This window comes from Equus przewalskii, unplaced genomic scaffold (assembly GCF_037783145.1).
Source record: "Equus przewalskii isolate Varuska unplaced genomic scaffold, EquPr2 ChrUn-13, whole genome shotgun sequence".
Taxonomy (NCBI): Eukaryota; Metazoa; Chordata; class Mammalia; order Perissodactyla; family Equidae; genus Equus; species Equus przewalskii.
Genome location: NW_027228750.1, coordinates 9724744 through 9752091, shown reverse-complemented (window position 1 = coordinate 9752091; position 27348 = coordinate 9724744). Strand labels below are relative to the sequence as shown.

Here is a 27348-nt window from a genome sequence, read left to right as displayed (position 1 = left end):
CTCAGGGATAGGGGGGAGGCTTTATGCTGTCGGGCGGGGCCATTTTAGCTCAGTGTGGCCAGAGATCTGTGGGAGCGGACAGCAATGAGGGCTCTTATCAGCAGACAGCAGTCAGCTATTAGGAGTGGGGTGAGGTGGGCCCTTGGCCTCTTGAGAGCCCTTCAAAATGTTTTGAAAACCTCTAGGCATACTTAGGGTAGTGTCACCATTATTATCATTCGCTGTCTGGCTTCTGATTGTTAATTCCTCTCTAGGCTGTGGTAGGGATCTGGCACTAGCCCAGGTCACGCCTGGTTGGGATTGGGATTGTGGGGTCTGAACAGCGGAATTCTAGAGCATCACTGCGAAGGGGGCGGGAGGTGGGGCCCACCTCCTCCGGTGCGGCTGGCGTCGCCACTTTAAGGCGGCGGCGGCGCGAGCAGGTCTATGGTAATGAGCCGCCGCCGCCGCTCTGCAGAGCTCGCCCGCCCGCCGGGGAGGCGAGGGAGCGCGGGGCTGGGCCCGGGGCCGCGGCGACAGCAGCAGCCGCGGCGGGGACGCGGGGCGCGGGCCGGCGGCGCTGGGCCGTCGGGGGCGACCGGGGCCGGGCCGGGGGCCGGGCGCGCAGCTCCGCGGACGCAGGTGGGCGATCTCGCGGGGGCGAACGGGGCGCCCCTGGGTTCGGGGGGCCAGCAGGGCCAGCGGCGCGCGCGGCCCGCGGGCGCAGGTGGCGAGAGCCGGGCGTGCAAGCGGAGGCGCGGCGCCAGTCCGCGGTGGTGGGGGTGACCCGGGCGCAGGCCCGGCTCGGAGAGCGGTGGGAGCCCAGGCGGGTGGGAGGGCGCAGTGCCGGGCCCCGCCAGGCATCGAGGCGCAGGCCCCGCGGGGCAAAGGAGTGGCCCCCGGGCACCAGCGCCCCGTCCCGGGCATGAGGCGCGGCGGGGTGGGCAGGAGCCGGAGGAGGAGCCGCCGCCGCCTTTGACCCGGCCGGCCGGGAGCAGGGAGAGATGCGGAGCCTGGCGGCCCGCGCCCCTCTTCCAACGCCGCTGCCGCCGCTGCTGCTCCTGCTGCTGCTGCTGCTGCCGCTGCCACCACTACTGGGAGACCAGCTGGGACCTTGTCGTTCCCTGGGGCCCGGGGGACGCGGCTCCTCAGGGGCCTGTGCCCCCGTGGGCTGGCTCTGTCCAGCCTCAGCCTCGAACCTCTGGCTCTACACCAGTCGCTGCCGGGATTCGGGGACCGAGCTGACTGGCCATCTGGTGCCCCACCACGATGGTCTGAAGGTCTGGTGTCCAGAATCCGGGGCCCATATCCCCCTGCCGCCAGCCCCAGAAGGCTGCCCCTGGAGCTGTCGCCTCCTGGGCATTGGAGGCCACCTTTCGCCACAGGGCAAGCTCACCCTGCCCCAGGAGCACCCATGCTTAAAGGCCCCACGGCTGAGATGCCAGTCCTGCAAATTGGCGCAGACCCCAGGACTCAGGGCAGGGGAAGGGTCAGCAGGAGAGTCCATGGGTGGGCGTCGGAAAAGGAATGTGAATACAGCTCCCCAGTTCCAGCCCCCCAGCTACCAGGCCACAGTGCCCGAGAACCAGCCGGCAGGTACCCCTGTGGCATCCCTGCGGGCCATCGACCCAGACGAGGGCGAGGCAGGTCGGCTTGAGTACACCATGGATGCCCTTTTCGATAGCCGCTCCAACCATTTCTTCTCCCTGGACCCAATCACTGGTGCTGTGACCACAGCTGAGGAGCTGGATCGTGAGACCAAGAGCACCCATGTGTTCAGGGTCACGGCACAGGATCATGGCATGCCCCGACGCAGTGCCCTGGCCACACTCACCATCTTGGTGACTGACACTAATGATCACGACCCTGTTTTTGAGCAGCAGGAGTACAAGGAGAGCCTCAGGGAGAACCTGGAGGTTGGCTATGAGGTGCTCACCGTCAGAGCCACAGATGGTGACGCCCCTCCCAATGCCAATATTCTGTATCGCCTGCTGGAGGGGCCTGGGGGCAGCCCCTCTGAAGTCTTTGAGATTGACCCTCGCTCTGGGGTGATTCGAACCCGTGGCCCAGTGGATCGGGAAGAGGTGGAATCTTACCAGTTGACAGTGGAGGCAAGTGACCAGGGTCGGGACCCCGGGCCACGGAGCGCCACAGCCGCTGTTTTCCTGTCTGTGGAGGATGACAATGACAATGCCCCCCAGTTTAGTGAGAAGCGCTACGTGGTCCAGGTGCGGGAGGATGTGACACCCGGGGCCCCCGTACTCCGGGTCACAGCCTCAGATCGAGACAAGGGCAGCAACGCCCTGGTGCATTACAGCATCATGAGTGGCAATGCTCGGGGACAGTTTTACCTGGATGCCCAGACTGGGGCTCTGGATGTAGTAAGCCCTCTTGACTATGAGACAACCAAGGAGTATACCCTACGGATTCGAGCACAGGATGGTGGCCGACCCCCACTCTCTAACGTCTCTGGCCTGGTGACAGTTCAGGTCCTGGATATCAACGACAATGCTCCCATCTTTGTCAGCACCCCCTTCCAGGCTACTGTTCTGGAGAGTGTCCCCTTAGGCTACCTGGTTCTCCATGTCCAGGCCATTGATGCTGATGCTGGGGACAATGCCCGCCTCGAATACCGCCTTGCTGGGGTCGGGCATGACTTCCCCTTTACCATCAACAATGGCACAGGCTGGATCTCCGTGGCTGCTGAGCTGGACCGAGAGGAGGTTGATTTCTACAGCTTTGGAGTAGAAGCCCGAGACCATGGCACCCCAGCACTCACTGCCTCGGCCAGTGTCACTGTGACCATCCTGGATGTGAATGACAACAACCCAACCTTTACTCAACCAGAGTACACAGTGCGACTCAATGAGGATGCAGCTGTGGGCACTAGTGTGGTGACAGTGTCAGCTGTGGACCGTGATGCCCACAGTGTCATCACCTACCAGATCACCAGCGGCAACACCCGCAACCGCTTCTCCATCACCAGCCAGAGTGGTGGTGGGCTAGTGTCCCTCGCTCTGCCACTGGACTACAAACTGGAGCGACAGTATGTGCTGGCTGTCACCGCCTCTGACGGCACGCGGCAGGACACGGCACAGGTGGTAGTGAATGTCACCGATGCCAATACCCATCGTCCCGTCTTTCAAAGCTCCCACTATACAGTGAATGTTAATGAGGACCGGCCAGCAGGCACTACAGTGGTGCTGATCAGTGCCACGGATGAGGACACAGGTGAGAATGCCCGCATCACCTACTTTATGGAGGACAGCATCCCCCAGTTCCGCATCGATGCAGACACAGGGGCTGTCACCACCCAGGCTGAGCTGGACTACGAGGACCAGGTATCTTACACCCTGGCCATCACTGCTCGGGATAATGGCATTCCCCAGAAGTCTGACACCACCTACCTGGAGATCCTGGTAAATGATGTGAATGACAATGCCCCTCAGTTTCTGCGGGACTCCTACCAGGGCAGCATCTACGAGGATGTGCCTCCCTTCACCAGCGTCCTGCAGATCTCAGCCACTGACCGTGACTCTGGCCTTAATGGCAGAGTCTTCTACACCTTCCAAGGGGGCGATGATGGAGATGGTGACTTTATCGTGGAATCCACGTCAGGCATTGTGCGAACACTGCGGAGGCTGGATCGTGAGAATGTGGCCCAGTACATCTTACGGGCATACGCAGTGGACAAGGGGATGCCTCCAGCCCGCACGCCCATGGAAGTGACGGTCACTGTGTTGGATGTGAATGACAATCCACCTGTCTTTGAGCAGGATGAGTTTGATGTATTTGTGGAAGAGAACAGCCCCATTGGGCTGGCCGTGGCCCGAGTTACAGCCACTGACCCTGACGAAGGCACCAATGCCCAGATCATGTACCAGATTGTGGAGGGCAACATCCCTGAGGTCTTCCAGCTGGACATCTTCTCTGGGGAGCTGACTGCCCTGGTGGACTTGGACTATGAGGACCGACCTGAATACATCTTGGTCATCCAGGCCACGTCGGCTCCCCTGGTGAGCCGGGCTACAGTCCACGTCCGCCTGCTTGACCGCAATGACAACCCACCAGTGCTGGGCAACTTTGAGATCCTTTTCAACAACTATGTCACCAACCGCTCAAGCAGCTTCCCAGGGGGTGCCATTGGCCGTGTGCCTGCCCACGACCCTGACATCTCAGACAGCCTGACTTACAGCTTTGAGCGAGGAAATGAACTCAGCCTGGTCCTGCTCAATGCCTCCACAGGCGAGCTGAGGCTGAGCCGGGCACTGGACAACAACCGGCCTCTGGAGGCCATCATGAGCGTGCTGGTGTCAGGTAAGGAAGGGCCCAGGTGACGCTGGGGTGGGGGTGGCCCTTGGAGCAGCCATCCAAGTAGGAACTACTGACCCACCTCTCTGAGCAGTGCCTGGCACAGAGGTTGAGGGGCAAGATGTAGGTTAGGAAGGAGCCCCAGGAATCCTGGCGGCTGGTGCAGGCCCCACCTGCCACCCGGGGCTGGGCTGGGCTGCTTTGGTTGGCTGCCCCCTGCCTACTGGCCTATGACGTGGTAGGGGAAGTTTTGAGAGGCTGTCCTGACCGTGGCTGCCAAGAATTGTGAAAAAAGGCACGTGGAAGACTGGGGGGCCCGGAGAGCTGGGGGAGAGTGGGTAGGGGTGGAGGGGACTGTGGCTGGGGAGGGGCAAGCAGGCCCCCTCGGCACCCCTTCACACCAGGCGGGGTATTCCTGTGATCTCATACAGCCTCTGACAGAGCTGAGGGCTCTTGGGGCACAGGGTTGCCGCCGCGGGGTCAAGACCCTGCAGTTGGGCCTCTTCTGGCCCCTTCTGGCTCCCGGCTGAGCCGCAGACCGGCTGAGGGGGACTTTGTCTGGTGCATTCTTTTCCCTCCAGGCAGAAAGAGCCTGGCCTGGCTCCCCCTTCAGAGCTCCCGCAGGAAGTGAGGCCAGAGCTCATTGTCTCTGTCCAAACAGACCCCACTGTCAGAGGCCGTGGTTTGGGGTCGGCTTGGGGGAGGGGCTGCAGTGAAGCCAGGGGCAGGCTGAGGCCTCCTGGGCCCCCTTGTCACCCCATGGACTGTTTGTAGGATGCCAGGCCTTCCCTGCTGGCTGTGACCAGCCTAGGCTAGAGGAATGCGGTATGGGGACCAGGATGAGCCATGGGACTGGTGGTGGCCTTTGAGGGCAGAGCCCCTGATCCGGTGGGGAAAGAATAGAGTCCCAGGGCGTGGGAGTCTGGCCAGGACCCAGGCTGGGCATTCCTGCTGCTTGGCCAAGCGCTCAGCCTGCAGACTCCCTGGACAGGAGGGCTGGGGGGGAGAGTTGGGGTGGGGGCGGCATTCTGTCTTCTGTCAGCTGTGGGGAGAGCGCGGCAGCAGCAAGGAGGGAGGGAGCCAGCCCCAGGTTGCTGAGCCCCTTCTCCAAGGCTGGGAACAACTAGGACCCTCCTGAGGGCCCACTGTTAGCTGCACCATGGAGTGGATGGGTCAGGGTGCCCCCATGCGACACATCAGGGAAGACAGGAAGAGAGGAGCCTGGCAGGCCTCCACTCCCCCCGAACCCAAGTCCGGGCCTGGAGGGGAGTAAGAGGCATGGAGACACCTCAGCCCTCTCCCCACTCATGGTCGCTCCTGGACAGATGCCTCCCTGGCCTATTCTTCAGGTGGCCCTGGGAGCCAGGGTGCGTGAGCTTCTAGAGGTCATGGACAAGGATCTGTCCCTCTTGAAGCTTCGGTTTCTCCTCTGAGAGGAGGCAGTGGGAGGCTAGAGTTCCTTATCTCGTGTCCTTCTCTGTACTGGGTGGAGAAGCAGTGGGAAGAAGGGGAAAAGAGGGGCCTCTTGGTCCTGTCCTCCCCCCAGGCTGCCCAGGTGAGTGTGGCAGGACATGAGGGATGGGGGCAGAGGAGGCCCCACCCAGGCTTCTGGCTCCTCCCAGGGCAGAGCCCCGGGCCTCGGCTCCCCTATCATAGATGGGGAGGCCTCTGCTGGCCCTCCAGCCCTAGCCCCACCCTCTCCTCGGCCCTGACCCTCGGAGGCAGTCACCACGGCAACTCCAAAGTTCAGGGAGGCTGGGATGGGGGGAATTGACTCCCACTGCCCCTTTGTTTTCCTTCTCTTGTTCTTTGTGTCTTCTTTCTTCCCTGCCCCTGCCCATAGGGGCCCTCTGCACTGCCCCTCTCTGTTGCCCTCTCCCCATCTCCTGTGTGGCTCTCTCCTCCTTTCCCACTTTCTCCATTGCTGGCTCTTTTCCTGGGCCTTTGTCTTGCCATTTGGTCTCTGTGTTCATGCCTCTCCAACTTCCCCCTCTCTTGTGCCCTGTGGCTGCAGCTGCCCCAGCTTGGGCCGGATGACTCTCCTGAAGCCTGAATTCTCCCTGCCTCTTTCTTACTCTGCCAGAACATGCAGGAGCTCCTGTCTGAGGCCTGGTCAGCCCCCAGAGTGGCAGACCCCTCCAGGCCTACAGCCACCACTGGCACATCTGCCAGGGGAAGAGAGGCTTGGAGTCCGATTCTCCCACAGTCTGGGAGCTGGCACTTTTCCGGGTGTGACTGGCTGGGCTCTGGGCACAAGCGGTGTTTCCTGGGGTCAGAACCCACCCCAACCCTGTTCTGTCCAGGAGGATGGCTCAGGCAGTGTACCCCCACCCCTCTTCCCTCTGATGCCTTTGCACCTGAGAGGCGACTCAGGTCAAGGCAGGGGAGAGGAGCAAAGACAGAAGAGCAAGTAGGAGGTTGACTGCTGGGGATGGGGGACAATAGCAGAGGGGGCAGGTGGCCACAGATGGTGGACCAGATGGGAAGCAACAGAGACACACTGGGCGAGGGGCACAGGCGGGGCCTGGGGCAGCAGAGGGGGGACATACGGAGGAGTGCTTGTTCCCAGGGCTGAGTGGTGGTGAGGTTTCTCTGCTCATTGGCCTTGACTGCCCCTCCCCTCCTGAATCAGTCTGGAGCACTCTGTGTAGACTCTTAAGCTGCTTTCTGCCTAGAGGAACTATCCCATCATGGAATCACTGGGCAGAGGTACCAGGCACACAAGAGTCCTGTGCCAGCTCTGTACCTGAGTGCAGGGGGATCTGAAAGAGGGAGAAAAATAGAGCCTGAGGTCATAAATCTGGGCAGGCTTCCTGGGGTAGGTGAGTTTAGGGCAGGTTAGAAAACTAGGAGGGCTGTGGGTTGGTGTTTGGGTAGACGGGGTAGGAAGGAACAGCCTGTTCAGTAGCTGCGAGACAAGAGTGGGAGAAGCAGAAGTGGGTGATGACAAGCTTGCTTGCTGGTGAGAGCAGGCGGGCCTCGGCAGTCTCAAGCAATGAGGCTGGAGGGCAGGTGGCGAGTGGGCCAAGGACATGGCTGAGATGGGTGTCTGCTCAGAGCCTTCCCAGGCCCAAGTGAGCCACCCAGTGTAGTCAGCCACCTCAAGGAGGTGACACAGAAGCAGAATCTATTCCCAGAGTCCTCTCCTATTCCCACCCCACCCCAGAAACCCCATCTCCTGCCCCTTTCCTGCTAGGGTGTCCTTTTTTATAGCTACTCAGGGCCCCTCCCGTGGGTTTTAAAGACCATTTCTTTACAATGGAGACTGAATAGATTCTCATCAACATCTTAGTATTTACTGAACACCTACTGTGTATAGGACATGGCAGTAAATTAAAATATGAGAACCCCTTATAAGCCATTTCCCCCTCCCCTTGGCCTCCAGCTTTCATTTTTGAGCTAAATAAAATCCATTCCCATGTGTATATGCATTCAGGTGTGTGTGGTATTTCTGGGCTTAGGGTGTGTAGGTGGAGTGAGACACCGGAGTGTGTTAGCACTTAGCTGTTTATGAGGGAGTGTGCGGCTGGGGGTGTGGCAGACATTCGCTGTAATGCATTGAGCCAAGTGGGCGATGAGTAGCTAGAAGCCCTAGGGCCAGAGGAGAAATCAGCCCAGTGGGGCTCTGTCCGGGTCTCAGGTTGGAGAGCTGCTCAGGCCCTTCCATCTCTGCCTTCCCCCCGTGGTCCCCCACAGCACTGGGGCAGCGGGTGGTGCTACCACTGGTAAGGTGGCTCAGCTGGATTTCCTGGGGTGGGGCCCCCCAGGCTACCCTCAGCAGCCCAGAGAGTTGGGCGGGAAGAATGCTTTGTGTGGGACGTTGCCATGGGGATAGTGGGCCTGCGCCCAAGCAGCCATGGGGCTCAGTGGGAGGGGGACTGGGTGGCCCACTGACCCAGTTCACCCCCCCCAACTCTGCCTCCATGGGGGAGGGAGGAGCACAAGCAGGGTCAGCATTATGGTAGTGTTGAAATATAGAGGCTGAGGGGGCAGGAGGATTATATTTGTGGGTTCCTCATGGTGCTCTGGGCCTTGTGGAGAGGTAAGAAAAAGGCAAAATGGGATTCTTGTGCAGGAAAGCTCCAAGTCTGGTACAGGGGAGCAGGACCCATGGCTTTGGCAGGGAAGGTGCACAAGCATTAAAAGATGCTCCAGGCTGCACAACAGAGGGTTTGGGGAAAGTATGCAAAGGGAACTTGTGGGAATCTAATCCCCTTAAGCGCCTATGTGGCTGATGCCTCAAGGAGTGACTTGCCCACAGGTGACATACAGAAACCTCTGGACACCTTTATGCCATTTAGGAAAGGGGGCCCCTTTTTGGCAACGGAGCAACACAGGAGTGTGCCGGCTGGATTGCAGCCCCACTCACTCCCTCCTCTGGGAGCTCCCGCCCAGGGCCAGGTCCTTGGCGTGGCACCCCTGCCCTCCCCACCCGCAGGCCGGGTCTTGACCTTGTCACCTCTCCACAGACGGCGTGCACAGTGTGACAGCCCAGTGCGCACTGCGCGTCACCATCATCACGGACGAGATGCTCACGCACAGCATCACGCTGCGACTGGAGGACATGTCGCCCGAGCGCTTCCTGTCGCCGCTGCTGGGCCTCTTCATCCAGGCGGTGGCAGCCACGCTGGCCACACCCCCAGACCACGTGGTGGTCTTCAACGTGCAGCGGGACACCGATGCCCCTGGCGGCCACATCCTCAACGTGAGCCTGTCGGTGGGCCAGCCTCCGGGGCCCGGGGGCGGGCCCCCCTTCCTGCCCTCCGAGGACCTGCAGGAGCGCCTGTACCTCAACCGCAGCCTGCTGACGGCCATCTCGGCGCAGCGCGTGCTGCCCTTCGACGACAACATCTGCCTGCGCGAGCCCTGCGAGAACTACATGCGCTGCGTTTCGGTGCTGCGCTTCGACTCCTCCGCGCCCTTCATCGCCTCCTCCTCCGTGCTTTTCCGGCCCATCCACCCAGTCGGGGGGCTCCGCTGCCGCTGCCCCCGCGGCTTCACGGGCGACTACTGCGAGACCGAGGTGGACCTCTGCTACTCGCGGCCCTGCGGCCCCCACGGACGCTGCCGCAGCCGCGAGGGCGGCTACACCTGCCTCTGCCGCGACGGCTACACGGGTGAGCCACGGGAGGGGGACCGTGGGGGCGCGCTGGAAGTGCGCGCGCAAATCAGGCTGAGGACTGGGGTGCCCTGTTCCTTTCCAGAGTAACGTACAGATTACACTGCCATTCACAAGTCCCATTGCCTTCACAACAACCTATTGAGGAAGGCAGAGAGGGGAGCCTTTCTTCTGCGCCCCCCCGCCACCCCCCGCCCCAGTGTAATTGAGGTCAGCGCTAGCTCCAGAGCCAGTCTGCTTGGGTTTGTATCCCAGCTTTGACACTAGTAGCTGTGTGACCTTGGGCAACTTAGTTAACCTCTCCGTGCTTCAGTGTTTGTTTGTTTGTTTTTACCTGTTTGTTCTCTTTCTTTAATATAATAAAAGTATATAGCCATTTGAAATCATCACATACTATTACATAGATTTGAAACACTGGAGAAAATTCCCTTTAAAATCCCAGGTAGTATGGCATTTCTAAACATGACCTCAAAGTTAGAAATGTTTAACGAAATGAGTGATAGTGTTGAGTACTGTGGTAGACACTGTCAGTTGCTTACTCAAAGCTATTTTCTTGCACCACTTATTATTATTATTATTAATTATTAAACGTTTCTCTGAATCCCAGTCTTAGCCACTGAGACCTGAGCAGTCTTTTGCAGAGCCTTTGGAAAGCTTTTAATTCTTTTTTTAAATTTTTTTAATTTGAGTTCATAAGAGTTTACATCATTGGGAAACTTCAGTTGTACGTTATTTCTTGTCTGTCACCACGTAAGTGCTCCCCTTCACCCCCTGTGCCCACCCCTCACCCACTTCCCCTGGTAACCACTGAACTGTTTTCTTTGTCCATGTGCTTGTTTATATTCCACATATGAGTGAAATCATCTGGTGTTTGTCTTTCTCAGTCTGGCTTATTTCACTAAGCATGATTCCCTCCAGGTCTTTCCGTGTTGTTGCAAATGGGATGAATTTGTCTCTTTTTCTGGCTGAGTAGTATTCCATTGTATATTTATATACCACATCTTCTTTGTCCAATCATCAGTCGATGGGCACTTGGATTGTTTCCACATCTTGGCTGTTGTGAATAATGCTGCAATGAACATAGAGGTGCATATGTTACTTTGGATTGTTGATTTCAAGTTGTTTGGGTAGATACCCAGTAGTGGGATAGCTGAGTCATATGGTAGTTCTATTTTTAGTTTTCTGAGGAATCTCCATATTGTTTTCCATAGTGACTGCACCAGTTTGTATTCCCACCAGCAGTGTATGAGTGTTCCCTTTTCTCCACACTCTCTCCAACATTTGTTACTTTTAGTCTTAGAGATTATAGCCATTTTAGCAGGTGTAAGGTGGTATCTTAGTATAGTTTTGATTTGCATTTCCCTGATGATTAGTGATGTTGAACATCTTTTCATGTGTTTCTTGGCCATCTGTATGTCTTCTTTGGAAAAATGTCTTCTGCCTATTTTTTGATCAGACTGTTTTTCTGTTGTTCAGTTGTGTGAGTTCCTTATATGTTATGCAGATCAACCCCTTATTGGATATATGATTTGCAAAAATTTTCTCCCAATTGGTGGGTTGTCTTTTGGTTTTGATCCTAGTTTCTTTTGCCTTGCAGAAGCTCTTTAAGTCTGGTGAACTCCCACTTGTTTATTTTTTCTTTTGTTTCCCCTGTCTGAGAAGACATGATATTCAAAAAGATCCTTTTTAGTTCAATGTCAAAGAGAATACTACCTATATTATCTTCCAGGAGTTTTATGGTTTCAGGACTTGTCTTCAAGTCTTTGATCCATTTTGAGTTTATTTTTGTGTATGGCGTGAGATAATGGTCTGCCTTCACTCTTTTGCATGTGGCTGTCCAGTTTTCCCAACACCATTTGTTGAAGAGACTGTCTTTTTCTCCATTGTATGTTCTTGGCACCTTTGTCAAAGATTAGCTATTGTGCCTCAGTATTTTAAAATGAAGATAATGAATCTACTTCCATCATAGGGTGGTTGTGAGGATTAATTTAATGCATGTAAAGAGCTGGCCCATGGAAAGTGTTGGCTGTGATTTAAGGGAACGCGGTGGTTGGTGACTTGCTCCAGAGCTCATCTCTCAGCTTGGTTAGAGCTGAGGCTGGGCCTAGAACCTGGTCTCCCTCCACTATGGAATGAGTTGCCTTTCTGAGCTGCATTGAGGGGAAGGTCCAGAAGAGCCGGGGAAACTGAGGGGTTTGGGTGCAGGGATGGGGGTGTTTCAGAACGTCATTGCCCCCATGGGACCCTGAGCAAAAGAGCTCCACCTCTGCCCAGCTGCCTAAAAGAGGGTCCTCACCAGTAGGCCTCCCTGTTGGCCTATGACCCAGGGTCTTTACACCTTCTGTCCCCTGTCTCTCCTAGGATGCTCGCTGTCTCTGCTTTGTGCTCCTGACCCCTCCCTGTCCCTCAGGACACCTCCTTTTCCTCTCCCCCGTGGGCCCCTCCCTCCCCATGCCTTAGGCCTTGCGCCCTCTCCTTCAGAGCCATGCCCACTGACTCTGCCAGCAGTGGCAGGCAGGCCCCACCGCCTTCCCTGCTGCATCTTCCTGTCCAGAACTTGCCAGACTTGACTCCTCTCAGCTGCTGCTGGGGGGGGGGGGGAGGGGAGTCTTTGTCCAGGAGGATTGGGGGGGTGGAGCTTGGAGTAGGCGAACAACAGTTTCCATGGAAACAGGAGCCAGTCACTAGGCACAAGAGCTGAGAACCTATCTCTAGAATCTGGGAATGGGGAGAGAGAGAAAGGGGTGGATTTTTCCCATCTGATGTTGGAATTTGCACTCCTCCCTTGAATCCTGGTCTGCTCCCAGGGCTCCGTTCCCCACTCTCTTAGCATCTCCCAAGTGCACAGAGGTCCTCAGTGTGGATCCCAGGGCTCAGGGTGGGATTTCTCTGCCCATTCCTGGGGAGTCCCCAACTTCCCCCACATCTGACAAATCCCAGTGGAAGCCTGGTCTCATCCCCAGGGAGGGAAACTGATCTTGGCGCCTGACAGGGACAAAAGCACCAGTGGGAGGGAGGGGGGAAGGGGGTTTGGCACCAGCCCTCGTGCTGTCCTGCAGGCCCTTCCCTCCATGCATATTCACCCCTGCAGGGACCTAAACACCCCCAGGCTTGCTTGGTAGCCATGACACTGACATCTACTAGGACCTGACCCTTATGACCAGGGACCTTGCAGGCCTGTGCTCTTGAGGCCCAGGCAGAGGTGCAGAAGCTTCAAGGGATTTGCAGGGGAGCAGTATGTGGGGTTGTGGCAAGAATGGCCCAGGGGGCCAAACAGCCCTGGGGAGGGCTGGGTTTCATGTATCTCAGAGAAGATGGGCACATGGGAAGAAGTGGGGATACCTGGGAGGGTTTGAGAGTTTTCTGGGGGTCACCAGGGACCATGGGAGGTGTCACTGAGTGGGAAGGAGTCCTAGTTCCCCTCCTCCTCCTCAGGCACTTAGTACTCGCCTCCCTTTCCTCGCACACAGGTGAGCACTGTGAGGTGAGTGCCCGCTCAGGCCGTTGCACCCCGGGTGTCTGCAAGAATGGGGGCACCTGTGTCAACCTGCTGGTGGGTGGCTTCAAGTGCGACTGCCCATCTGGAGACTTCGAGAAGCCCTACTGCCAGGTGACCACACGCAGCTTCCCCGCCCGCTCCTTCATCACCTTTCGTGGCCTGCGCCAGCGCTTCCACTTCACCCTGGCCCTCTCGTGAGTGGCTGGGCACTGGGGGGTGAGGGGGCACCGTGGGAGCCTGGGGCGCCTCCTGTTCTGTAGACAAGGTGAGAGGTCAGGCAGTGAAAGCACTCGGAGCAGGTCGTTGGCAGAGCCAGGTCTGCACTTGGAGTTGCCTGTGCACTTTCCCAGGAGACCTCCCTCATGCACCAGGGTCTGCCTCACTCCTCCCACCCCACCCTCGAGGGTGGGGAGCCAGGATGCCAGGATTCTGGTTCTGATTTAGGTTCATCTTCCACACTCTATGCACATGGCCCATTCCCTTGGCCAAGGTGTCAGCCCTCTGCAGGGTCCTGGGGAGGATCAGGGGCTAGCCAGGTGGCTGGGGTGCTGGCATCCAGGCAGGTGCCCCATTCCCTGCCCCCATCCCCAATGCCTGCTCAGGTTTGCCACCAAGGAGCGCAACGGGCTGCTGTTGTACAACGGGCGCTTCAACGAGAAGCATGACTTTGTGGCTCTCGAGGTGATCCAGGAGCAGGTCCAGCTCACCTTCTCTGCAGGTGATCCCTCGGGCCCAGTGTCCTTGCCCATCTCCCAGAGGCTCCATGTCTCTCAGCCTTTGACCCCAAGTCACACACTCTCCCAGCCAAACCTGGGCCCAGCCCCAAACATGAGCACACCCTCCCCATTCCCAGCCCTCATCTGGTGTCCCAGCTCACCTGGGTCCTTTCCCCAGGAGAGTCAACCACCACCGTGTCCCCATTCGTGCCCGGAGGGGTCAGTGACGGCCAGTGGCACACAGTGCAGCTGAAGTACTACAATAAGGTGGGTGTGGGATGGGGTCAAGGAGTTGGAGGGTCCTGTCCTTGGCTCAGGTGCTCACCCAGGCCCCTAGGGGCGCTGGCCGTGGCACTTCTGGCTAAAAGGGAGGGGGTGTGGGGACTTGCCACCTCTCAGGGCATTCCTTTTCCACGGGGTAGTGCAAGATGCTCCCTGTCCCCTTGGGCAGGCACAGACTCAAATGGACGTTGAGGAAGGTAGTTAAGCACACAAATCAGTGAGCACGTGTGTGTGCACGTTTGTATGTGTATATATATGTGTGTACACAAGGGGGTGTCCATGTGTGCTGGGGTCTTTGTGCCTGGCCCATGAACCTAGTGAGCTCCTTGCCCACTGTTTCCTTTCTCTGCCCTTCCTTGTCCACAGCCACTGTTGGGCCAGACGGGGCTCCCACAGGGCCCATCCGAGCAAAAGGTGGCTGTGGTGACCGTGGATGGCTGTGACACAGGGGTGGCCCTGCGCTTCGGAGCTGTGCTGGGCAACTACTCCTGTGCAGCCCAGGGCACCCAGGGTGGCAGCAAGAAGTGAGCGGGGAGAGGGCTGGGGGAGGGGTGAGGTGCGGGTCCAGGCAGGGAGGGAAGGTCGAGAGGGTGGGCCTTCCGGGGGGCCTGAAATGGGAGCCAGTCCAAATGGGGGCCTTCCCTCACCTTGTTTCCCTGCTCAGCCCTCTGCCCTGTGTGCTGGTGGGGGTAGCGGGCAAGGTCAGGGGTGGGGGGGGGGTTAGAGCTGGGCCTATGGAATGGCCTGGGGAGGGGGTGAGAGGAGATGAGAGCAGCTCCAGGTCAGGGTGCTCCCCTTCCCCTGGCTGCTCTGCAGGGGCCCTGGGCTCCTGCCTGGGCCCTCTGCCTCTCTGGCCTGGCGGCAGGGTGTGAGGAGAAGGAAGAGTCAGAAGCTCCGCACTCTGCCGCATGTCGCCATCATTTTTGCCCCCCAGGTCTCTGGATCTGACAGGGCCCCTGCTGCTGGGCGGGGTGCCTGACCTGCCCGAGAGCTTCCCTGTCCGGACGCGGCACTTTGTGGGCTGCATGAGGAACCTGCAGGTGGACAGCCGGCACATGGACATGGCTGACTTCATTGCCAACAACGGCACTGTGCCTGGTATGGGAGCCTGGGGTAGGGGCCAGGCCAGGAGACCGATGCAGAGAGGAGGGGTTATCCCTGGGATGGGGACTCCTGCACATGGGGGTCTCAAAGCTCCCTCCAGCCACAGGTTTTCTGTTTGGAGGCCCCGCCTGAGCCCCCTTCTCTCCATTCTAGGCTGCCCTGCCAAGAAGAACGTGTGTGACAGCAACACTTGCCACAACGGGGGCACCTGTGTGAACCAGTGGGACTCATTCAGCTGCGAGTGCCCTCTGGGTTTCGGGGGCAAGAGCTGTGCCCAGGGTAGGAGGGGCAGCAGTCAGAGGCTGAGGCCTGGGCACTGTCAGCAGTGCTGGGAACACTGGCAGGGCCTGGGCAGGCACTGGGCAGGCACTGGGCAGGGCCCGGCCAAGCTGGGCTGTGGGTGGAAAAGCGTGTCTGGGCAGAGCCCTGAGAGGGCAGCACAGGAGACAAAGGGCCCAGTCAGAGGCAGGCCTGGGCACAGTGTGGGGCGGGCCCAGGGCAGGTAAGTGCTCCGAAGGGCGGGTCCAATGAGGGGAGTGGACACTAGGAGAGGCAGCGCCCTCCTCCCGTGGAGCTGCCACTGCTGAGCATCCTACGCCCGGGGGTACCCAGCTGCTCTGCCCCTCAGAGTCTGCCTTTATCTGCCTCCCCAGAAATGGCCAACCCACAGCGCTTCCTGGGCAGCAGTCTGGTGGCCTGGCATGGCCTCTCCCTGCCCATCTCCCAGCCCTGGCACCTCAGCCTCATGTTCCGCACACGCCAGGCCGATGGCGTCCTGCTGCAGGCCGTCACCAGGGGGCGCAGCACCATCACCCTGCAGGTGATGCAAGGAGGGTGGGGGGCGGGCGGGCCCTGGCCGGGGCTGCAGTTGTCTCCAGGCGGCTGGTCATAGGTGGCTGGGCAGGGTCTTTTATTTCCTGGAAATGAAGAGGCAGCTGGATTGGTTCGTGGGTCACTGCTGCCATCTACTGGGCCTGAGGGAAATAATACCTTTTCCTCTCTGGCTTCAGCAAGGCAGTGGGATGGGTTTGGTGGTTCAGGAAGGGGTACAGTGGGCTGGAAAAAGCCGACTGTGGCCGTCTGCTGACCCTCCTTTCTTTCCTCCTGGTGCCAGCTGCGGGAGGGCCACGTGGTGCTGAGTGTGGAGGGCACAGGGCTCCAGGCCTCGTCTCTCCAGCTGGAGCCAGGCCGCGCCAATGATGGCGACTGGCACCATGCGCAGCTGGCCCTAGGAGCTAGCGGGGGCCCCGGCCATGCCATCCTGTCCTTCGACTATGGGCAGCAGCGGGCAGAGGGCAACCTGGGCCCCCGGCTGCATGGGCTGCACCTGAGCAACATTACAGTGGGAGGAGTGCCTGGGCCAGCCAGTGGTGTGGCCCGTGGCTTCCGGGGCTGTTTGCAGGTGAGTATCCTCCCTGAGCCTCCCATTCCCACCACCACCTGGAGATCTGCTCCACAGAGGTCCACCACTGCCCATGTCCCTCCCAGGGTGTGCGGGTAAGCGAGACACCCGAGGGTGTTAGCAGTCTGGATCCCAGCCGCGGGGAAAGCATCAACGTGGAGCCAGGCTGTAGCCTGCCGGACCCCTGTGACTCGAACCCGTGTCCTGCCAACAGCTATTGCAGCGATGACTGGGACAGCTATTCCTGCAGCTGTGATCCAGGTATGCTGGGGATCCAGGGCAATGACGCAGGTTAACGGGTGCCCAGGGTCTCACTCTGGCTCTGCTGTGTGACCTAGGGCCAGTCATATCACCTCTCTGAGCCTCATTCTCCTGCACCACAAAGCCATAGCCAGCTTGTATGATGCTGAGAGTGGAAGAAGGTGGATGAAGACAGTTTTGAAGAAAGCGCCAGAGGATGGTGGGGATTGAGCCTCTCCTGTCTTTCTGGGTCCAGGTTACTATGGTGACAACTGTACTAATGTGTGTGACCTGAATCCATGTGAGCACCAGTCCACATGTACACGAAAGCCAAGTGCCCCCCACGGCTACACCTGCGAGTGTCCCCAAAATTACCTTGGGCCATACTGTGAGACCAGGTAAGTGGACCAGGGCATGCAGCAGCAGATCCCAGTGGCCACTGCCTATCTCTGGTGTGTTCCTCAGAGCACCGAGAACTTGGCTGAGCCACAGCCAGTGTCAGAAGGGCCACACACTGCTACACCAGGTGGGGGTGGCAGAGGGAGCCCATGCCTGCCTTGGCCTCTCTCTGCAGGGTTGACCAGCCTTGTCCCCGAGGCTGGTGGGGCCACCCCACGTGTGGCCCGTGCAACTGTGACGTCAGCAAAGGCTTTGACCCAGACTGCAACAAGACAAGCGGCGAGTGCCACTGCAAGGTGACAGCCCCGACCTAGACCTCCACAGCGGCCACCTCGGCCTCTGTTGTGCACCTTCTGGTCTCCTGAGGGAGGTAGTGGAGAAAGCCTTCCCAGACAGAGCTGCCTTTTCTCTAACAGGCGGGCAAGGGACTGTTTATGCTCATTGTCTGGAGTGTGGGGGGACCCAGGACTGACATTTAACCAGTGAGCTCTTGGGCCACCTGTACTGGTTGTTTGCAGCCTGTTTTGATTGGTTGGTGTTGAACTGATGGGTTAAACTCCAAATCAATTACCAGTTGTTAAATATTTTGAATACCACTCTTGGGGGGACCTGAGGTCAGGGAGCCTCTCTCCAGAGAGGCCACAGCTGAAAGAATTTGTGAGCATCTCGGGAAGAGAGCCAGAGCCATTGACCCCTATTCTCCCTCCTTCCTCCCAGGAGAACCACTATCGGCCACCTGGCAGCCCCACCTGCCTCCTGTGCGATTGCTACCCCACAGGCTCTTTGTCCCGTGTCTGTGACCCTGAAGATGGCCAGTGTCCGTGCAAGCCGGGCGTCATTGGGCGCCAGTGTGACCGCTGTGACAACCCCTTTGCTGAGGTCACCACCAATGGCTGTGAAGGTGGGGATCCCGCAATGGGTGGGTGGCACTCCCCACTGTGTGCCAGGTCCCCGTGTCCCAGGGAGGCCGGGAACAGGGCCTGGTTGCAGGCCTGAGGATGCTGGGGAGCCTGGGTACAGCTGCAGGGGAAGCTCCTCCCGGATGACTGTGTGTGCTTCCCTGCAGTGAATTACGACAGCTGCCCACGCGCCATCGAGGCTGGGATCTGGTGGCCCCGTACCCGCTTCGGGCTGCCTGCTGCTGCCCCCTGCCCCAAAGGCTCCTTTGGTAGGTGCTGGAGACCTAGAATGGGATACTGAGGACTTGGCCTCTCATCAGCGGAGTGAGGGCGGGAAGCCCCTGGCGGCAGATCCTGGGACCCCACTTTCTGGCCTTCAGGTCCTGGAGACTCCATGTCCCATTCTTCCTTGGCTCACTGTTTCTCTGCTCCCAAGGTTGCCCAGATGAAGGGCATCCACTGGACTGTTAGCAAGAGTGCAGAAAAACCTGCAGTGTGCCCAGCACAAGGCTGGTGCTCGAGATTCAGAGATGCATCACACAGGGTTCCCATCCTTGGCTCACCCCCTGGTGCTGGAGTTGTGCCACTGGAAAGACAGTCTGGAGAGTAGGGGATGTTGGGTGCTGTCCCGGGGGACCCAGCCCCAGGATGGCGGCTGGCGCTGCTCCTTGGGTTGAGGCTGAGCAGAGTTCATAAGCAGAGAGTGGCAGAGAGCACATGTGGTGGCTTGAGAGGGGCAGCGATGTCTGGGGGCTCAAGGCGGCCATGTGCCCCATGCTCCTGTAGCCCTTGTATGGGCCCATCTTGCAGAGGCTTTGGCTGTAATGTCCTACACACCTGTCTCCCTGTGTCACCTGGGCAATAGAAGAGCAGGGCCTTTGCTTGCTTGTCTCCTGTCTCCGGCCCACGAGTGTGCTGGCCCCCAGCAGAACTTCTCAGCCAGGTCTTGGCAGCCTCCTGTGTCTCTCCCTGAGGCCAGTCCTCTTGGCTTCCTTCCCCCAGGGACCGCTGTGCGCCACTGTGACGAGCACAGGGGCTGGCTCCCCCCAAACCTCTTCAACTGCACATCAGTCACCTTCTCAGAGCTGAAGGGCTTTGTAAGTGAACCTCTTCATCACCATTCCACCCTCCCCTTCCCCCTGCCCAGTCTCACTTGGCTGACTCAGTTTTGGAAAGGGATTCTGGAATTCCAGCCCCTGCCTCCTGGGACCCCCACCTGGAGAGGCCATTTCTCCCTTCTGAGGCCCTTTTACCCCAGAGTTCCCATTCTGCTCTCTGGGTGCCTCACTGCCACCCTCGTATGCTGACTCCTGCCCACCCTGTCTCATCTGGCTCCGTCCTAGGCTGAGCGGCTGCAGCGGAATGAGTCAGGCCTGGACTCGGGGCGCTCCCAGTGGCTGGCCCTGCTTCTGCGCAATGCGACACAGCACACAGCTGGCTACTTTGGCAGTGATGTCAAGGTGGCCTACCAGCTGGCCACACGGCTGTTGGCCCACGAGAGCGCCCAGCGGGGCTTCGGGCTGTCTGCCACGCAGGATGTACACTTCACTGAGGTGGGGCTTGGAGGGGGCAGGACTGGCTGGTTAGGTGGGGGGGGTCACAGTGAGTGAGTCTGCTCCTGGCAACCTGGGGGCAGAGTGGGGAACACTCCCCCACCCCTGCTTTGGGGAGCTCCCAGCTGGCATGAGACCTCCATGAGATCTCCTGAGTCATGGCCCAGCACTTGGGTAATTTAGAGCACCTCTTTTCATAGCAAGGTGCCCGTAGAAAATAATATTTGCATCAGGGCCTGTCTGACCAGGCTTCTCGTAGCAGAGGCCCAGACCACTGTGCCTGGGTGGGGAAGAATCAGAATCCCGTACAGATCATATGTGTGGGTCCTGGCACAGGGCCTGGGCAGCTCTTAGTTAGACAGTGAGGAGGAAGGATTAGAGGGAGGATCATGATGGGGGGAGCCAGGGCTGGTTCAGACATAGGCTGACGCCTGGCGGTGGGGACGAGAAGGTGTGGAGGTGCGGGCACAGCCCACTGTGACTGTGCCCACCCCCAGAATCTCCTGCGAGTGGGCAGTGCCCTCCTGGATGCAGCCAACAAGCGGCACTGGGAGCTGATCCAGCAGACAGAGGGTGGCACCGCCTGGCTGCTCCAGCACTATGAGGCCTACGCCAGTGCCCTGGCCCAGAACATGCGGCACACCTACCTAAGCCCCTTCACTATTGTCACACCCAACATTGGTGAGACTGGTGCCTGGATTGGGGGGCGGTTGGTGGAATGTTCCTGGCAAGGGTGGCTGTGCTGGGGCCTTGCCCGCCTCAGCCAAGGTCTGACCTGTGACCCCCCTCCCTAGTCATCTCTGTAGTGCGCTTGGACAAGGGTAATTTCGCTGGGGCCAAGCTGCCCCGCTACGAGGCGCTGCGGGGGGAGCGGCCCCCGGATCTTGAGACAACAGTCATTCTGCCCGAGTCTGTCTTCAGAGGTCAGTGGGGGCCCAAAGGGTGGGTCAAGGGCCAGGTGAGGGATCTGTGCAGGGCCCAGCTGAGTGGACAGTGTTCTGCTCCTAGAGACGACCCCTGTGGTCAGGCCCGCGGGCCCCGGAGAGGCCCAGGAGCCAGAGGAGCTGGCACGGCGTCAGCGGCGGCACCCAGAGCTGAGCCAGGGTGAGGCTGTGGCCAGCGTCATCATCTACCGCACCCTGGCTGGGCTGCTGCCCCATAACTATGACCCAGACAAGCGCAGCCTGAGGTGAGCAGCGGGGGAGACAAGCGGGGGAGGGGCAGGGGCATGGGTCGGGTGGGTAAGTACTGCTGAGACATGAAGAGGAGAGGAGCCAAGGGCTGGGGGCATCTTGGAACACTAAGAGGTATCCCCCAGTCACACAACTACCATGGTGACCATGCGCCTGCCTGCCCCACATCAGAGTTCCCAAACGCCCTGTCATCAACACGCCTGTGGTGAGCATCAGCGTCCATGATGATGAGGAGCTTCTCCCTCGCGCCCTGGACAAGCCAGTCACGGTGCAGTTCCGGCTGCTGGAGACGGAGGAGAGGACCAAGCCCATCTGTGTCTTCTGGAACCATTCGATTCTGTGAGCCCGCACTGCCCTACCCCTGAAGCTTTAGGTCAAGAGCCCAGGTCCCTGGGTGCTCCACCCTCCTTGTCTCCTGACCCTGCCACCCTCACGCAGGGTCAGTGGCACGGGTGGCTGGTCGGCCCGAGGCTGTGAAGTCGTCTTCCGCAACGAGAGCCACGTCAGCTGCCAGTGCAACCACATGACGAGCTTCGCTGTGCTCATGGATGTGTCCCGGCGGGAGGTTGGACCCACAAGGGGCAGCCGCCAAGCTGGGGGTGGGAGCCCAGGGCACTGCCCTTCCTAATTCCCCTGGCCCCCTGCCGCCCTCCCTGCAGAATGGGGAGATCCTGCCACTGAAGACACTGACATACGTAGCCCTAGGGGTCACCTTGGCTGCCCTGCTGCTCACCTTCCTCTTCCTCACTCTCCTGCGTGCCCTGCGCTCCAACCAGCACGGCATCCGACGGAACCTGACTGCGGCCCTGGGCCTGGCCCAGCTGGTCTTCCTCCTGGGAATCAACCAGGCTGACCTGCCTGTAAGATGTCTCTCCTCACCCAGAGATCTTCCCCAACTTCCAGCCCTCTCAAGCTCCTTTATGAGTCCTCCCCAGCACCCACTCTTAATCCGCTCCTGCAGCAGTAACTGATGAAGAGCCCCGGCCAGTGCATGGCCCAGTTTCCTCTTCTCTATCTCCCCTTACTTCCCCAGCATCCTACAGTACCTTCCTCTGGCCCAGACTTGCCCTGAAGCACCTCCCAACCCCCAGGCTTTCCCCCTCTGCCTGACGAGAGCAGAACCCCTGCTCTGGGTATGTCTGGTCACTGACCTGCTGTGGCCTGGGCCCTCAGTTTGCTTGCACAGTCATCGCCATCCTGCTGCACTTCCTGTACCTCTGCGCCTTTTCCTGGGCTCTGCTGGAGGCCTTGCACCTGTACCGGGCGCTCACTGAGGTGCGCGACGTCAATGCTGGCCCCATGCGCTTCTACTACATGCTGGGCTGGGGCGTGCCCGCCTTCATCACAGGTACCCCTACCCCTGTTCCAGGCCTTGAGGTTCTACATCCCTCTGCCCTGGGTCCACCTTCATGCCATGGTTTCCCTGCCCACATCCCAGGCCAGAGGCCTACATCCCTATGCCCCAGGCCAAGTTCTCCATAGGCATCACTCTGATTTAACCCAGCCCCTGAGACCCCCACCCAGGGTCCGGGTCCCCCCTCCTGGAGAGGGTGACATGGACAGATGGTGGGTAGAACCTGTCATCCTCTGTGTCTGGCTCTGTGAGCCCACTTGACTGTCTGACTGATTCCCAAGCCTCTGACCACCCCTGTCTCTGCTGCTGTCATCATACTCCCAGGTCTAGCTGTGGGCCTGGACCCCGAGGGCTATGGGAACCCTGACTTCTGCTGGCTCTCCATCTACGACACGCTCATCTGGAGTTTCGCTGGCCCTGTGGCCTTCGCTGTCTCAGTAAGTGCTAGAAAGCTGGAAAGTGGGCTGGGGGTGAGCAGGCTGAGTGTGTCTTCAGGATCCCCTTTAGGAATGGCTGAGGCTGCCGGGGCCCTGTAGGGTGGAGGCTGTCTGTCCTCTGATGATCCCCCTGACGCCTCCCCCTCCCCTGCTAGATGAGTGTCTTCCTGTACATCCTGGCGGCCCGGGCCTCCTGTGCTGCCCAGCGGCAGGGTTTTGAGAAGAAAGGCCCTGTGTGAGTATGGGGAGCGGGTGCTTGGGCAGTGGATGGGCCTCGGTGTGGGAGGCCTCATAGTCAGACTCCTGGCCCGCCCCTCTCCCCAGCTCGGGCCTGCGGCCCTCCTTCGCTGTCCTCCTGCTGCTGAGCGCTGCGTGGCTGCTGGCACTGCTCTCCGTCAACAGTGACACCCTCCTCTTCCACTACCTCTTTGCTGCCTGCAATTGCATCCAGGTACCTGGCCCAGCCCATGCCTTGTGGGAGCCCCATGGAGATGGGGCGGGTGCTTGGCTGTGGGGTACCCGAATAAGCACTTAGACAGTTGCTGCCTCTTGCCTGCCAGGGCCCCTTCATCTTCCTCTCCTACGTGGTGCTTAGCAAGGAGGTCCGGAAAGCACTCAAGTTTGCCTGCAGCCGCAAGCCCAGCCCTGACCCTGCTCTGACCACCAAGTCCACCCTGACCTCGGTGAGGGAGCCAGGGGTCAGGGGGCAGAGGAGGGGTCTTGGGGTAGGGGGCGGCAGGAGGCCCCAGGAGCCTGTTCTCTGTGCTTTTTGCCCCCTTTTTCTCCATCCTTACATCCTTTCCTGGTGGGAAGGAGGGGTGGTGAAATGGTGTGTGTGGCCTGGGAAGAAGGGAGTATGGAGGGCGGGGAGGAAGATTTTGACTAGGGAGAGATGGGAGCGGTGCTTGGAAGAATAAAGTGAGGAAGTGGCCAAGATAGGTAATCAGGTCGTGGATGCTCAACACCTGAGAATCCCTCGTGAATCTTGGTGAATCTTTTGTCTCCCAGGATGCTCTCAGGAGACAGATCCTGGTCCATCTTTTACCAACAAGCTCTTATTCAGCCGGTTCTGGGGTACTTGGGGTGCATAGGATTGGCACAGCTATGGCAGAGCTACAGCCACAACTAGGCCCTGATCATGGGGGCAGCAGAGACGTGGGGCCTCTCTCTCCCAGACCTGGGCATGTGGGAGGCAGAACTTAGGACAAGCTCCCTTGGCTCTTCCACTTCTCAGGTTGGGGCTACCCCATCCTGCTTCTCCACTTACTGACTCCTCTGTTCCCTCCCTAGTCCTACAACTGCCCCAGCCCCTACGCAGACGGGCGGCTGTACCAGCCCTACGGAGACTCGGCAGGTTCTCTGCACAGTGCCAGCCGCTCGGGCAAGAGTCAACCCAGCTACATCCCCTTCTTGCTGAGGTGAGCCCTGGCCATGGCAGGGGTGGGGAGGAGAGAAGAGCACCGTGGGTGCCAGACCCAGGCCAGCCAGCCGCTGGGAGTTGAGTAGCACACACTATGACTGACACAGGTGGCAGCTTGAATTAGAAGCAGTAGGGGACACGGAGCAGGAACTGGAAAACCCAGGAGAGAGAAGAGAATGGGACGCTGGGCAAGGGGCCAGCCTGACCCCTCCAGCATGGTCTTGTCTTCTTAGGGAGGAGTCCACACTGAACCCTGGCCAAGGGCCCCCTGGCCTTGGCGACCCAGGCGGCCTATTCCTGGACGGTCAAGATCAGCAGCATGGTGAGGGCGGAAGCCCCTGACAGCCGGTGGGGGTGCGGGGCAGCTGCCTGGCCTTGCCGAGGGTGGGTGGAGGTGGATGGGCCGGCTGTGATCTCTCCCCCACCTCCCAGATCCTGACACAGACTCCGACAGTGACCTGTCCCTGGAAGATGACCAGAGTGGCTCCTATGCCTCTACCCACTCATCAGACAGTGAGGAAGAGGAAGAGGAGGAGGAGGAGGCCGCCTTCCCTGGAGAGCCGGGCTGGGACAGCTTGCTGGGCCCTGGGGCCGAGAGACTGCCCCTGCACAGTACCCCCAAGGGTGGGCCAGCGCCCGGCCTGTGGCCTTTGGGGGCAATGGGAGGGCAGAGGACCTGGGATTCTTGGGAAGCAAGACTGGGTAGTGACTTTACTAGCTGTCTGCCTTCTCTCAGCCTCATCTACTTCCTTTCTGCACCAGATGGGGGCGTGGGGCCCGGGAAAGCCCCCTGGCCAGGAGACTTTGGGACCACAGCAAAGGAGAGTGGTGGCAATGGGGCCTCCGAGGAGCGGCCGAGGGAGAATGGAGATGCTCTGCCTCGGGAGGGGTCCCTGGGCCCCTTTCCAGGCCCTTCTGCCCAACCTCACAAAGGTTAGTGGCGCACACCAGCTGCCATGCCCCCCCAGTTGGCAACCTCACACCTCACATTTGCCCCTTGGCTGGTGGGGCTCTGTAGGGCAGCCCCTTCCCCTACCTCCTGCTCCTCATGCACCTTTCCTCCTGGCTCACAGGCATTCTCAAGAAGAAGTGTCTGCCCACCATCAGTGAGAAGAGCAGCCTCCTACGGCTACCCATGGAGCAGGGCACAGGGTCTTCTCGGGGCTCCTCAGCCAGTGAGGGCAGCCGGGGCGGGCCCCCTCCCCGCCCACCGCCCCGGCAGAGTCTCCAGGAGCAACTGAACGGGGTCATGCCCATCGCCATGAGCATCAAGGCAGGCACAGTGGATGAGGACTCATCGGGCTCCGAGTGAGTGTGCTGAGTGGGCGGGACAGGGTGCAGCCCAGCAGAGGCCCGGCTGGGCTCTGAGCTGCCCCCAGGCTACTCTGGTTGGCTCTCAGAGGACGAATGGGCAGAGTGTGACCCGGCTCCCTTACTGTGATGTGCCCACAAACCATGGTGCCCTGTGGGGTCAGCCCAGCCCAAGCATTGGGTAGAGTGAGGGAGGGTGGGGAGCTGGGGGTGCTTTTCTGTTTCCTTCTTCTGGTGAAAGCTTCTCACTGTCTCCTCTGCTCCGACTAACTCTCTGTCTGCCTTTTCTGTCACTTTCCTTTCCTGCCTCTCCAGATTTCTCTTCTTTAACTTCCTGCATTAACCCTGGGCCGGTGGTTCCTACACCCTGAGGCTCCCTTACCTTCCCCAGCTGCACTCATGCCCCTACTCCTGTCTTGTGCTTTATCCCGCCCCTGCTCCCCACCGCCTGCCTGCAGCAGCGAGGAAACATCCATCTGAGGAGCCTGGGCCTTGCCGGGAGGGGCAGCCACCCCACCCAAGGCCATCTAGTGCCAACTCCCTCCCCTACCATCCCCCTCACTGCACTTTGGACCCCTGGGGCCAACATCTCCAAGACAAAGTTTTTCAGAAAAGAGGAAAAAAGAATTTAAAAAAGGATCGCCACTCTTCATGACTTCAGGGATTAATTTTTTTTATATGCTGGAAACTGACTCCCTTTCCCTTCCCAAAGAGGATAGGACCTCCCAGGATGCTTCCCAGCCTCTCCTCAGTTTCCCATCTGCTGTGCCTCTGGGAGGAGAGGGACTTTTGGGGGGCCTGCCCCTCATTTGCCATCACCAAAAGGAAAGGACAAAGCCACACGCACCCAGGGCGTCACAGCCCTGCAGGCTGCACCCGGGCAGGCCTCAGTATGGCGAGGGCGTCAGGGCAGAGGGCACTCCTCACCCTGCCTCTGCCGCCCCTCCCAGGAACTGAAAAAGCCCTGTCCGGTGAGGGGGCAGAAGGACTCAGCGCCCCCGGACCCCCAAATGCTGCATGAACACATTTTGAGGGGAACCCGTGCCCCTGGGCGGCGGCCGGGCCACCCCAGCCCCTCTCCTTCCCCTGGACTCCGGCCCCGTGCTGCAGCCCGGGCATTTGCTCAGTTTGCTGACCCAAAAGTGCTTCATTTCCCTGCCGGACCCGCACCGGGGAAGGCCAGTCATGTGTTAAGTTGCGCTTCTTTGCTGTTGTGTGGGTGGGACGGGAGGAAGAGTAAATACAGTGCTGGCTCATTGCCCCAAGCGGTTCAAGCACAGGTCTCAAGTCTGAGTTCTGGTGTCCACTCACCCAACCCCCAGGGTCAGGCAAACCCCACTTTGTCTGACCTGCTGTGGCCTCTGAGACGTGTTCTATTTTTAACCCCTTCTTGGAATTGGCTCTCTTCTTCAAAGGACCAGGTCCTGTTCCTCTTTCTCCCCGTCCCCCACTCCCAGATCCCTGCGAAGAGAGAGTTAATATATATTTTTTATTTATTTGCTTTTTGTGTTGGGATGGGTTTGTGTCCGGTCCCAGGGGGTCTGATGTGGCCGTCACAGGTTGGGTATGTACCCCGCAGTCCTGGTGTGGGGGCCTGAGGCCCTTTCCCTCGCTCCAGGCTGTCATCTCCCAGCCTCTCCTCCCCTCTTCTCAGTTTTACCAACTGTTATTCGAGTCACCATCGCTAAGCTTGTATTCCAGTCTTGTCACTGACTATCCTCTGGAGCATGTGGCTAGAAAAAGAGGCCATGGACAGAAAAATTGTTCCCGTTTCTCATTTGTAAGGCTGGTCTCTGGCTTTTCTGCCATGGATTCTCCCCCTGACCTCTTCCCTCAGCAATTCCTGCAAAGGGTTAAAAATTTAACTGGTTTTTACTACTGATGACTTGACTTAAAAAAATGCAAAGATGCTGGATGCTAACTTGATACTAACCATCAGATTGTACAGTTTGAGTGTTACTGTAAATATGGTAGGGCTTTGTGGGTTTTTTTTCATTTCCCCATACTACTGAATAAACTAGTTCTGTGCGGGTCGAGCACTGTCATCATGTCTTCTGTGTGGTGCCCTGTCCTTCTAGAGGCAGGGAGGCCTGGTCTCTGGAAAACAGAGCAGGCAGGGTCCTGGAAGGG

General features: G+C 59.2%; 1 protein-coding gene across 2 annotated transcripts; it reads left to right on the top strand.

Annotated features, from left to right (window-relative positions):
- The first annotated feature begins 843 nt into the window (after positions 1–843).
- CELSR2 (cadherin EGF LAG seven-pass G-type receptor 2) lies at positions 844–27254 on the top strand. 2 transcript variants are annotated; one of them, XM_070607793.1, is made up of 34 exons: positions 844–4296; positions 8760–9407; positions 12880–13102; positions 13511–13626; positions 13803–13891; positions 14273–14430; positions 14841–15004; positions 15164–15289; positions 15664–15830; positions 16125–16412; positions 16499–16673; positions 16909–17050; positions 17227–17347; positions 17769–17952; positions 18118–18219; positions 18953–19047; positions 19294–19503; positions 20001–20184; positions 20298–20426; positions 20512–20692; positions 20868–21035; positions 21135–21261; positions 21356–21556; positions 21870–22044; positions 22375–22487; positions 22643–22722; positions 22812–22938; positions 23048–23170; positions 23778–23905; positions 24141–24229; positions 24340–24531; positions 24670–24840; positions 24981–25215; positions 25677–27254. In XM_070607793.1, exons 1-34 carry the CDS (start codon positions 984–986, stop codon positions 25696–25698), a joined length of 8766 nt encoding a protein of 2921 aa, XP_070463894.1. In that variant the 5' UTR covers positions 844–983; the 3' UTR covers positions 25699–27254. The 2 variants fall into 2 exon arrangements, with proteins under 2 accessions (XP_070463894.1, XP_008521682.2); XM_008523460.2 differs by having other exon boundaries at positions 25534–27254.
- Positions 27255–27348: the final 94 nt, after the last annotated feature.